General features: G+C 48.4%; 2 protein-coding genes across 2 annotated transcripts in view; both read right to left on the reverse strand.

Moving 5' to 3' along the window:
- The window catches only part of LOC120909924 (zinc finger protein 300-like), a 196,851-nt gene that overhangs the window by 33,949 nt on the left and 149,602 nt on the right, over positions 1-13,300 (reverse strand). The gene's annotated exons all lie outside the window — the stretch shown is intronic.
- Positions 1-13,300, reverse strand: part of LOC120909923 (zinc finger protein 501-like) — a 29,324-nt gene that overhangs the window by 9,896 nt on the left and 6,128 nt on the right. Inside the window, exons 2-4 of the mRNA XM_040321741.1 lie at positions 12,574-12,752; positions 9,109-9,207; positions 961-1,960 (exon numbers count right to left, since the gene is read on the reverse strand). Coding sequence (XP_040177675.1) covers positions 961-1,960; positions 9,109-9,207; positions 12,574-12,664 — 1,190 coding nt within the window. The 5' untranslated portion in view covers positions 12,665-12,752. The remainder of the gene's footprint in view (positions 1-960; positions 1,961-9,108; positions 9,208-12,573; positions 12,753-13,300) is intronic.

The following is a 13,300-nucleotide window of genomic DNA, read 5'->3' on the forward strand; positions in this document are numbered from 1 at the left end:
TCCGAAGCACCGGGACCGCGGGTCCCGCGGACCCGATCGCCGCTCGAGTGCGGCGATCGGTCCCCGGAGCTGAAGAACGGGGAGAGCCGTGTGTAAACACGGCTTCCCCGTGCTTCACTGTGGCGGCTGCATCGATCGAGTCATCCCTTTTATAGGGGGACACAATCAATGACGTCAGACCTACAGCCACACCCCCCTACAGTTGTAAACACACACTAGGTGAACCCTAACTCCTACAGCGCCCCCTGTGGATAACTCCCAAACTGCAATTGTCATTTTCACAATAAAGAATGCAATTTAAATGCATTTTTTGCTGTGAAAATGACAATGGTCCCAAAAATGTGTCAAAATTGTCCGAAGTGTCCGCCATAATGTCGCAGTCACGAAAAAAAATCGCTGATCGCCGCCATTAGTAGTTAAAAAAAAAAAAATGCAATCCCCTATTTTGTAAACGCTATAAATTTTGCGCAAACCAACCGATAAACGATTATTGCGATTTTTTTTACCAAAAATAGGTAGAAGAATACGTATCGGCCTAAACTGAGGAAAAAAAAAAAATTATATATGTTTTTGGGGGATATTTATTATAGCAAAAAGTAAAAAATATTGAATTTTTTTCAAAATTGTCGCTCTATTTTTGTTTATAGCGCAAAAACTAAAAACCGCAGATGTGATCAAATACCACCAAAAGAAAGCTCTATTTGTGGGGAAAAAAGGACGCCAATTTTGTTTGGGAGCCACGTCGCACGACCGCGCAATTGTCTGTTAAAGCGACGCAGTCCCGAACTGTAAAAACACCTTGGGTCTTTAGCCAGCATATTGGTCCGGGGATTAAGTGGTTAAGCACTCAAGATCTCATGACCTAACCTCCCAAGGCCACCACACTAACAAGACTTAAGATAGCACACAAGACTCGGGCCGCCCCATAATCTTTTGAAAATTCACTAAAACAGGAATTACTTTTCAGCCTTCTGCGGCGGGCAGCTCTGTGTGGCTGAGATGTCCGTATTTTCGCCCGTTTCAGAGCCACTCTCTTCCCTCATCCTTAGCTGTACAAAACGTTTCTTCTTGTGCGTGTTCTGATGGCCAAGGAGAGTCGCCTTCCTCGTAAAACTCTTCCCGCACTCCGAACAGGAAAACGGCTTTTCCCCTGTGTGAGTTCTTTCGTGGCTGGCCAGGTTGGACTTCTGGGAGAAGGATTTCCCGCACACTGCGCATGAATAAGGCTTCTCATCGGTATGAGTTCTTTCGTGTGCCAGAAGAAGGCCTTTGTAAGCGAATCCCCTCCCACAGTGGGAACAGGAGAAAGGCTTCTCGCCCGTGTGACTTAATAAATGTCGGTCAAGACGGGCTTTATACGGGAAGGACTGACCACATTCGGTGCAGGGATAGGGATTCTCCCCCGTGTGAATTCGCACATGTTTAAGCGCATCGCCTTTCTGGAAAAACCGCCTGCCACATATGGCGCACAAAAACGGCCTTACCCCGGCGTGAAACTTCTGGTGCCGGCTTAGGAGAGCCTTTTCTATGAAACTCTTCCCGCACTCTGAGCATGAATAAGGCTTTTCCCCCGAATGAATCTTCTGGTGTGAAACTAGGTGGGCCTTCTGGGCAAAGTCTTTGCCACACTCCGAGCAGGAAAAGGGCCTCTCTCCTGTGTGGGAACGCTCATGTGCAACAAGTTTCGTCCTCTGGTCAAAGCTTTTTCCACATTCCGTACATGGAAACTTTTTGGGACGTTTTCGATATTTGCGGTGTGTGATGGGGGCAGGGGTGGGAAAATAAAAAGCGATTTGCGTAGAGGGCCCGGGTGAGAGATACGTAGCAGGAAGCACCGGGTGGAGATTTGGGGTCACTGAATTTCCTCCTGTAGTGTTGACTGTGGAGCTACCATCTTTTGCTTCGCCCTCTGGAGGAGGCACTGGGTGTTCTTCCGCATCGAACCTTCTGTATCGTCCATCTGAAGAAGAACATAAGAATTAGGATGAGTTGAAACACCAAAACGTATATTTTTTCCCCAGACAATTCTGTGTGTTGCTACTCTAAAAATAGTCCTCAGTTGCTGGTGGCAAGCAATACCTGGAGAGGCAACCCAGGACAATAAACTAGATGTTTAACCACTTGCCTCCTATTAATATTAGATTTACTGCTAGCAGGCGGCATCTACAGGCTCATTGACGTACTTGTCACTGAGCCCCATGCGCACTGTTGTGGGATTTCTGCGTCCGGTAGACATGGCAGATAACGGTGATCACTAGGGTTGTCCCGATACCGATACTAGTATCGGTATCGGGACCGATTCCGAGTATTTGCGGGAGTACTTGTACTCCCGCAAATACCCCCGATACCGAAATAGAATACTCCCCCCCCCCGCCGCATCCCGCCGCTACGCCGCATCCCCGCTTGGTTAATACGGGCGGGGAACATTACAGCATTCATTTGAATAGCTGTCGTCTTTCCCGCCGCGCCGCGTATAGACACTCCCCCTTGCTCGGGTGAACTGTCCAATCCCGAGCAAGGGGGAGTGTCTATACGCAGCGCGGCGCGAAAGACTACAGCTATTCAAATGAAAGGTGTAATGTTCCCCGCCCGTATTACCCAAGCCGGGATGCGGCGCGGCAGCGGGGATGTGGCAGCATGTACGGTAAGGGGGACATGGCTGCATATATGGGGGGGACATGGCTGGATATGGGGGGGACATGGCTGCATATGGGGGGGGGGGACATGGCTGCATATGGGGGGGGGACATGGCTGCATATGGGGGGGGACATGGCTGCATATGGGGGGGGGGACATGGCTGCATATGGGGGGGGGGGACATGGTTGCATATGGGGGGGGGACATGGCTGCATATGGGGGGGGACATGGCTGCATATGGGGGGGGGGACATGGCTGCATATGGGGGGAGACATGGCTGCATATGGGGGGAGACATGGCTGCATATGGGGGAGACATGGCTGCATATGGGGGAGACATGGCTGCATATGGGGGAGACATGGCTGCATATGGGGGAGACATGGCTGCATATGGGGGAGACATGGCTGCATATGGGGGGGGACATGGCTGCATATGGGGGGGGACATGGCTGCATATGGGGGGGGACATGGCTGCATATGGGAGGGGACATGGCTGCATATATGGGGGGGACATGGCTGCATATATGGGGGGGACATGGCTGCATATATGGGGGGGACATGGCTGCATATATGGGGGGGACATGGCTGCATATGGGGGGGGACATGGCTGCATATGGGAGGGGACATGGCTGCATATATGGGGGGGACATGGCTGCATATATGGGGCGGACATGGCTGCATATATGGGGGGGACATGGCTGCATTTGGGGACACATTTAAAAAAAAAGTATCGGTATTCGGTATCGGCGAGTACTTGAAAAAAAGTATCGGTACTTGTACTCGGTCCTAAAAAAGTGGTATCGGGACAACCCTAGTGATCACGGTGGTGGAGTACTTCCTGGTTTTCAGCCAACGTGCGTTCCACAGGAGGTCCGTCCATGTTGGATTTGCGGTCCAGCACTGTGGCCCCAAATCTCACACCCTCTCTTTGTATCCTCATGACGAGTTCTGGCCCCTATGAGACGGTCTTTTGTGACATTCCAATCTTACAGTGCTCCACTAATGCAGATGAGATCTGGTATGTATGGAATATAACATAAGTGTTTTATTTTTTATTAATAATGGATTTTATGCCACCAAGTGGGTATATGTGTTTTAGGACATGTAATTGGCCACTGCCCTCACCTATAACTGGCCTTTGAAGCAAGGAGCACATGGCAGGGCAACACATGCAAAACAAAACTAAAGAAATTCCCAGCTCAACTCACCGACAAGCCTGCAACCAACCAAATTATCTTGTCAAACAGTATTTTGTGTTAAAAACAGGGGCTTAGTTTGCACATATTTACAAATACATGCGTAAGCTACAGAGACAAGTCAAGTCTCCCCAGTATTTTCTGTAGTCCCAACTGTAAATTCTGAGAGCCTCCACAGTGGAAACACCTGCCTTATAATGGATAGGCAGAGGGCAGGTGAGCCTGGAGGGCCCACCCCTCCTTAACCACTTAAGGACCGGACCAATATGCTGCTAAATGACCCAAGGGGTTTTTACAATTCGGCACTGCGTCGCTTTAACAGACAATTGCGCGGTTGTGCGCCGTGGCTCCCAAACAAAATTAGCGTCCTTTTTTCCCCCACAAATAAAGCTTTCTTTTGGTGGAATTTGATCACCTCTGCGGTTTTTATTTTTTGCGCTATAAACAAAAATAGAGCGACAATTTTGAAAAAAATGCAATATTTTTTTGCTATAATAAATATCCCCCAAAAACATATATAAAAAAAAAATTTCCTCAGTTTAGGCCGATACGTATTCTTCTACATATTTTTGGTAAAAAAAAACGCAATAAGCGTTTATCGATTGGTTTGCGCAAAATTTATAGCGTTTACAAAATAGGGGATAGTTTTATTATTATTTTTTTTTTTACTACTAATGGCGGCGATCAGTGATTTTTTTCGTGACTGCGACATTATGGCGGACACTTCGGACAATTTTGACACATTTTTGGGACCATTGTCATTTTCACAGCAAAAAATGCATTTAAATTGCATTGTTTATTGTGAAAATGACAATTGCAGTTTGGGAGTTAACCACAAGGGGGCGCTGTAGGAGTTAGGGTTCACCTAGTGTGTGTTTACAACTGTAGGGGGTGTGGCTGTAGGTCTGACGTCATCAATCGAGTCTCCCTATAAAAGGGATGACACGATCGATGCAGCCGCCACAGTGAAGCACGGGGAAGCCGTGTTTACATACGGCTCTCCCCGTTCTTCAGCTCTGGGAAGCGATCGCGAGGGGGCGGCTATAAACGAATAGCCGATTTCTTGTGAAAAAAAAAAGAAACGAATAGCCGCGCTCTCGTCCCGGATCGCTCGGACAGCCAGGGGAACCGCCGCATGTACCGGGGGGCTCCCGATCGGACCCCCGACCCACGTCTAGGCAGGGACGTACAGGTACGCCAATGTGCCTGTCCGTGCCATTCTGCAGACGTATATGTACATGTGGCGGTCCGGAAATGGTTAAAAGGCACAGGGGGGGGGGGGGGGGTAGGACAACCAGCCTATAGCACTATAGCAACAAGGGTGTCCAGTGTGTCCCCTCACCAGTGTTCCAACTGTCCAAAAAAGATTGCCACTGCCCCCAACTATAACTGGTCTTTGCAGCAAGAAGTACATAGAAGGGCAATGCATGCAAAACAAAACCAAAAATACGCACGTATTTGCAAATGTGTGCAAACTAAACCCCTGTTTTTAACGCATACCGTTAGGATAATTCGGTTAGTTGATGGGTGGTTGGTAAGTTAAGCTGGGAATTTCTTTAGTTTTGTTTTGCCTGCGTTGCCCTTCCATGTGTTCCTTGCTGCAAAGGCCAGCTATAGTTAAGGGCAGTGGCCATTTGTTTGTACCATTAAAATATTGGCGAGGGGGACACACTGGGCACCTTTGCTGCCATTGTGCCGGGTATCCAGTGCGCCCCTGTGCCTTTAAGGAGGGGTGTTCTACCTCCAGGCTCACCTGATCTCTGCCTATACATTATAATGCACGTGCTTCCACTGTGGATGTTAAAGAACCTCACTGTGCCCATCAAACGCTGCCTCTGTGCCATCAAACGCTGCCACTGTGCCCCAAACGCCGCCACTGTGCCCATCAAATGTTAACACTGTGACGCCCCACCCGAGTGCCGGTGATCTGCCGATATGGTTCCAGCTATCGAGATGGTTCCTGTAAGGACTGCGCAGGCGCAATCCTTGCCGACGGAAATCTCCGAACCTCGGCCGGCATCCAGGGCGAGGTGGAATTTGAGGAAAGTGGCCAGCTCGCTCGGCCTCCTGGCTCTTTTTTTAACATTCTCCAATCCACGGGGATGTTAAAGAATGAGCCTGGATGCCGGCCAAGATTCTGAGATTTCCGTCGGCAAGGATTGGTCCTTACAGGAACCATCTCGATAGGGGAACCTTAACGACGAGTCACCGCCACTTACCCTATCTCGGTGGGGCAGCGGGTGCCGGCGGCGAGCTGTGTCCTTCGTGCGTCTCCTCCCCTCCTCTCGATAGGCGTCCAATTACAGTGCCTGTTGTTTCAGCCAATCGGGTGATGGGTAACACACCCACGCTTCTTGATTGGCGGTTCAGTGTTAGAACAGCCAATTCATATTGGCTGTTCTAACACACCTGGGTGAACTGCGAACGCCATGCTTTGCGCTCACAGCTCACCTTTTTTGGCTCTAATCAGGTGCTTCAAAAATACACCCCCGCCGCTGTAATTCAGATGCCCGGTGTCCAAAAAGGGTCCGGACGCCTGAATAGAGGGTGGCAGCGGTGGCCATGGATAGATTCATGCAATGCACGATACAGAGGGGGGTGGCTGGAGAGAGGGGGTGGCGCCTGTGCGCCCTAAATGGACACATCGCCACTGGTATACACATAGCTCTAACAAGTGTAATATCCCATGCTATCTATGTTTCTATACTCAGCCACTGATGGGAGGAGCTTAGTTGGGGCATCATGTGACGTGATCAATATACTATTTAACCACTTTCTTACTGGGCACTTAAACCCCCTTCCTGACCAGAGGATTTTTTGCGATTCAGCACTGCGTCGCTTAAACTGACAATTGCGTGGTCGTGCGACGTGGCTCCCAAACAAAATTGACGTCCTTTTTTTCCCCACAAATAGAGCTTTCTTTTGGTGCTATTTGATCACCTCTGCGTTTTTTATTTTTTGCGCTATAAACAAAAATAGAGCGACAATTTTGAAAAACAAAAAAAAATATTTTTTACTTGTTGCTAAAAAATAAATAGCTCAATTTTTTTTTTTTCTCAGTCTAGGCCGATACGTATTTTACATATTTTTGGTAAAAAAAAAATTAAAAAAATCGCAATAAGCGAATGATTTGCACAAAAGTTATAGCGCCTACAAAATAGGGGACAGAAGGGCCATATTCTTAAACAAGTTACGCCGGTGTATCTACAGATACACCGGCGTAATTCGAATTTCCCGCCGGCGTATCATTGTTTTGTATTCACAAAACAAGATACGCCGGATTTAGGCTAGGATCCGACTAGTGTAAGACACTTACACTGTCGGATCCTAAATGTAATTACTCCGCCGGCCGCTAGATGGCGTTTACGTTCAGGTCTCATTTGTTTATGCAAATGAGCCTGATACGCCGATTCACGTACGAAATCGCGTCGCGTAACCTTCGCTAACGTTGTTTGCGTAGGCGTAAGGTTACCCCTGCTATATGAGGGGTAACCTTACGCCAGTCCCACGTAGGCCATGTTAAGTATGGCGTCGGGTCCGCGTCGTGTTTTCCCGTCGGGTACGTCGTTTTACTAAGTCCTCCGCGAATACGACTTTACGTCAATGACGCACATGTCGGCGTCATTGACGTTTTACACCGAGAACTGGAGCATGCGCACTGGGCTATTTTAAGCCCGGTGCATGCGCAGTTCGTTAGAATCGGGGGCGCTCTTAATTTAAATACAAGCCGCCCCCTTGGATTTACGCGGCCATACGCCGGGCCATTTACACCACGCCGCCCCAAACTACGGAGCAAGTGTTTGGGGAATACAGCACTTGCTCCTGTAGGTTGGGGCGGCGGAGTGTAAATGGCTTACGCGCTGCCCGCCCAAAAACTACGGGAATATGGCCCAGAATTATTATTTTTTTTTTTTTTTACTAGTAATGGCGGCGATCTGCGATTTTTATCGGTACTGCGACATTATGGCGGACACATCGGACACATTTTTGGCACCATTCACATTTATACTGCGATCAGTGCTATAAATATGCACTAATTACTGTATAAATGTGACTGGCATTGAAGGGGTTAACACTAGGGGGTGAGGAAGGGGTTAAATGTGTACCTTAGTGAGTGTTACTAACTGTAGGTGGAGGGGGGGTGACTGGGGGGAGGTGACCGATCTGTGTTCCTATGTACAAGAGACACAGATCGGTCTCCTCTCTCCCTGACAGGACGTGGAGCTCTGTGTTTACACACAGAGCTCCACGTCCTTGTCTCTGTAACCGCCGATCGCAGGAGCCTGGCGGACATCCCCAGTGCTCCCGAGTGGCCAGGAGGAGCTGAGGCCGTATAAAGACGGCCACTCAGAGAAGTAGAGCCACCCTGCGGCCGTAGAAAGTCGTACGGCTGTCGGGAAGTGGATAAAGACCACTCTTGCACTATCCAGGGTTGGCTCTGAGGAAGAGGGGATTCCCTCTCGAAACGGGTCAGTCGCTTGAACGGTCTCCTCACGTTTGCGACTTGCCTAGGTGACCAGCCCTCTTCAAGTACATCGTGGACTTTGATGTGCCTTATTGCTGCTGTTGTTTGTGAGTATACATGTCTTTTTTACACAATAAAGCTATCACAAAAGTAAAGTGGAGTTCCACCCATAAATATAACATTACATCAGTAGTTTTAAAAAAAATTCATTGGTCCTTTACGAATTTTTTTTTTTTTTTTTTTAGATGCCTTCAAAGTGTTGTTGCTAGGCAGAATAGTTAATCTTCCCACTTCCTGCACCTAGGTGCTTAATGCTTCCTAACCTACACCGCACAGACTCCTGGGAATGTAGTGGGTGTAACTTTCCAGGAGTCTGTGCACTCCCCAGTCTCAAAGAATCATGTGACTTGGACAGCACAGGTGCTGAAACCTGATCTGACACTGCTTGTGCAGCACTGAGCATGTGCGAGGTCTGCAAGGCTGAAATCCAGGAAGTCATACAGTCTGGCTTCATGATGCCCACACTTAAGATGGCCCCAGTCAATTTCTATTTTATAAAGTGTCTAAATGCTGTAACAACCTAACAAAACGGACCTTAGTTTACAGACTAACTTTACTAGAATATATTAAGCTTGTGTATTACAGGGGTATTTATATTTAAAAAGTGAAATTGTGGCCGGAACTCCGCTTAAAGCGCTAGGTTGGTAGCGCAGTGCTGAACAGCAACAAATGCCCTGGTCATGAAGGGGGTAAAACCTTCCGGAATCAAGTGGTTGAAAGCCCAAGCACTATGGTATGCACCAATAGCTCACCTGTGCTGATCTCCATAGGAACTTCCTCCTCTTTAACCTTCACATCTTCATCTTCCTCATCATGAAAGTCTCCTGCAGTTTCGCTGGAGTCTTCTGGGTCTGCGAATAAAGATTCACTCGTTCACTAGCCATACACTAGTACAGGGGTCTTCAAACTATAGCCCTCCAGTTGTTCAGGAACTACAATTCCAATCATGCCTAGCCATGTCTGTGAATGTCAGATTTTTACAATGCCTCATGGGAAGTGTAGTTCTACCACCGCTGGAGGGCCGTAGTTTGAAGATCCCTGCGTAGAATCCTTCTTCGAAAACTTCTCATTTCAAGCACGTTCCTTCAATTTTCGAATTGTTAGTGGGGTCAAATCGGCATTCCTTTTTGACCAATGAGAAACCTGAAAGAGCAGGATGGAAACTTTCTCGAACAAATGGGGGTTGTTGTTCACGTGTGTGCCGGCTCCTGCCACCCTTCTGAAAAGCATTCCCCGGTGGACTGCTTTTAACCGCTTCCCGTTCAGCGACGTACCGATACGTTGCAGGATAGGAAGGGTGATCTTTTTTTGTTTCAGCAAGCGATCCATTTCACTGCAAAAGTAATCCTAGCGGCTAAAAAGCTGCTGGATCACTTTTACAGACAGCCCCCGATCACTTTTGTGGGCGGCACCCGGTTCCCGAAACACAGTGAGAGGAACTGATGTCGTTCCTCCTACTGTGTGATGTCAGTAACCGTACGCGACAAGGGGCCGGATTCAGATACCTGAGCGTATCTGTCCGGCCGGCGTAACGTTACGCCGCTCTAACTTTGGGCGCGAGTTCTTTATTCAGAAAGAACTTGCGCCCTTAGTTACGGCGGCGTAACGTATGTGTTGCGGTGTAAGGCTGCGTAATGCAAATGGGGATGTAGGGGGTGTGTTTTATTTGAATTTGGCTTGACCCCGCGTATTTGACGTTTTTTTTTAACGCGCATGCGCCGTTCGTGAAAACAGTGCGCATGCTCAAAAATCCGCCGCAAAACGTCATTGCTTTCGACGTGAACGTAAATTACGTCCAGCCGTATTCGCGAACGACTGAAGCAAACGACGTAAAATTTCAAAACTCGGCGCCGGAACTACGGCCATACTTAACATTAGCTACGCCTCATATAGCAGGGGTTACTATACGCCGGAAAAAGCCGAACGCAAACGACGTAAAAAAAAAGTGCCGGGCGGTCGTTCGTTTCTGAAACGGCGTAAATCCTAATTTGCATATTTTTCGCGTAAAACATACGGAAGCGCCACCTAGCGGCCAGCCTGAAATTGCAGCCTAAGATACGACGGTGTGAGACACTTACACCTGTCGGATCTTAGGGATATCTATGCGTAACGGATTCTCTGATTCAGTCGCCTAGATACGACCGACCCCACTCAGAGATACGACGGCAAATCAGGAGATACGCCGCCGTATCTCTTTCTGAATCCGGCCCAAGGATTTCGTCACTTCCAGGTTCTGGTTCTTTGTGTACCTGCCCGTTACCAGACAATCAAAACGATCTGTGTCTGATCGGCGGCATTGGAGGCAAGAGGAGAGATCCGGGGTCTTATAAACCCCCATCTCTCCATAAAGAGGACCTGTCACGGCCCATGCTATCTACAGCTGCACAATTCTGGATAAAATGAGAATCACGATATTTTGCTTAGAATAAAGATCATGATTCTCGGTGTAACATCATCTTCCACATACAAAAAATAATAATTGTGCTAACTTTACTGGCCCGGATTCAGGTAGATTTGCCCCTTATTTGCGGAGGCGCAGGGCAGCGTTTTTGCCCTGCGCCCCCGCAAATTTACTGCGCTACCCGCGATTCACGGAGCAATAGCTACGTAAATTGCGTGTGCGCTGTGTAAACTTGCCCTGCGTAAGGGCGCCTAATGTAAATGATCCCGTAGGGGGCGGGAATCATTTAAATTAGGCGCGCTCCCGCGCCGAGCGTAGAGCGCATGCTCCGTCGGGAAACTTTCCCGACGTGCATTGCGGCAAATGACCAGCGCCATTCACGAATCACTTACGCAAATTACGTAAAATTCGAACTTCGCGACGCGGGAACGACGGGTATACTTTAGCATTGGCTGCCCCTGCTATTAGAAGGGGCAGCCTCACGCTAAACACGCCGTACGGAAACGACGTAAATTGCGTACGCAGGGCTCGCGCAACATTGTGAATCGGTGTTAGTATGCAATTTGCATACTAAACAACGAGCACAATGGGAGCGCCCCCTAGCGGTCATCGCTAGAATGCAGCCTAAGATATGCGTGGCATAAGAGCCTTATGCCACGCAGATTTTAGGCTGCAGTCGGACGACGTAACGCACGTCGCCGTTCAAACAATACGTCGGGGCGCCGTAATTTCGCGCAAAGCACGTCAGGAAATTTCCAAACGGAGCATGCACAGAACGTTCGGCGCGGGAACGCGCCTAATTTAAATGGTACATGCCCCATTTGAATTAGACGGGCTTGCGCCGGACGGCTTTACGTTACACCGCCGTAAGTTTACACGCAAGTGCTTGGTGAATCAGGCACTTGCGCTGAAAACTTGCGGCGGTGTAACGTAAAGGGGATACGTTACGCCGCCGCAGATATTCGTGAATCTGGCCCAATCTCGGCGCTGAGCAATGTTGCGATGTTTTTTTACATGTAGGTGAGAAATGTCAGAATTGGCCCAGACTGGAAGCAGCTAAAATGCATTTGACAGGCGATGAAGAAGCGATTTAGCCCTGGAAATGCCGCCCCCTATTACTGCAATCTCAGGGTCCCATAGACTGGCATTGGTTGCATTCATTGGTGGTAATGCTCACCAAATGCGACACGTTTTGCGAAACACAGCATTGTGGTCGTGGCATGGGTTGAGCTCTGAGCGGCTGCTTATCTTTGTTCAGTGGGGCGGTCCGGGGGATGGAAAAACTCTTACTGCTCCTCTGGCCGCACTTGTGAACGCGCCCCAACAGGTTTTTGTTTAGCAAAGTCACAATTTTTTTTTTAGGTACTTTCAAACAGCATTTGTCAAGTCATCGAATGTACTGAGACTTTTCCTGCGAACGTTCATTGGAAAATCTAGATGTGTATGCCCAGCTTTAGGCCCCATGCACACGAGACGCTGGTAAACTCGAGTTTAGAGGCATTTGGGCATTTTTTTTCAACTGCCCCTGAACACATTTAATGTTATTCTATGTGTCCATGCACACATTCACGTTTTTTTGCGTTTTAAAGCAGTTGGGTTTAGGCTCGTTTTTTCAGACGCAAAATTTTGGGTTCAGACGCAAACGTTTTTGCGTTTCAAAGCTTTGGGAGGGTCTACAATGTCTTTGTTATGAACACTGATAGCCGCAAACGCAGTAAAACGCCGCTAAACGCGGCAAAACGCAGCGAAATTCGCAGCAAAAACGGGCGTTTTAAACGCCGGTTTTTGCCTTTGAAAACTTGAGTTTATTCCTTACCTGTGCTGATCTCCTCCCCCTTACATGGATCATCGCTCTCCACATCTTCATCATCTTCCACTTTGATGACAATCAGGTCGTCTCTCTCCATCGTGGGGTCTTCGGAAAGATCTTCGTATCACCTTTAAGCCTTCCTAGCCCCTCGGGACATTGGAGGGGCCACTCTGCTAGAGATCAAGCTGCAATCAAAACACAATAATAATAATAATAATACTACTACTACATTTCACCCTTTAACCTTCTGCTGACCGCCAGCAGTACATTTACCGCTAGCGGGGGGCAGCCTCATGAACCGCCATGTACCCACACGCCGATGTGAACTTCCTGGTTTTGACGCACGCATGCGTGCACTCCCTGCTGATCTGTGGTGTTATTGTCAGCAGGTAACAGCCAATCATTTTGGCTGTATACCTGCTAATCCAGGGGTCGACAAATCCCGGTCGCCAGGGCGACTAGAAATAGTGTCCTGGCGACTTGGCTTGGAAGGTGTGCAAAAAAAATATATATTTTTTTGTGAGCTGGCGCCATCTGGTGGTGAGCCGTTGGTATTACAAGTTATTACCACCAGATGTGTAAGCTGGCGCCATCTGGTGGTGGTCGTTGGTATTACAAGTTAAGCATTACAAGTTAAACAGCAATTCTAATGTCATTTTTCACTATTTTCACTGCCATCTTCTTCCCTCTAATTAGAACCCCCAAACATTATATATATTTTTTATCCTAACAC

This window comes from Rana temporaria, chromosome 8, assembly GCF_905171775.1.
Source record: "Rana temporaria chromosome 8, aRanTem1.1, whole genome shotgun sequence".
NCBI classification, from domain to species: domain Eukaryota; kingdom Metazoa; phylum Chordata; class Amphibia; order Anura; family Ranidae; genus Rana; species Rana temporaria.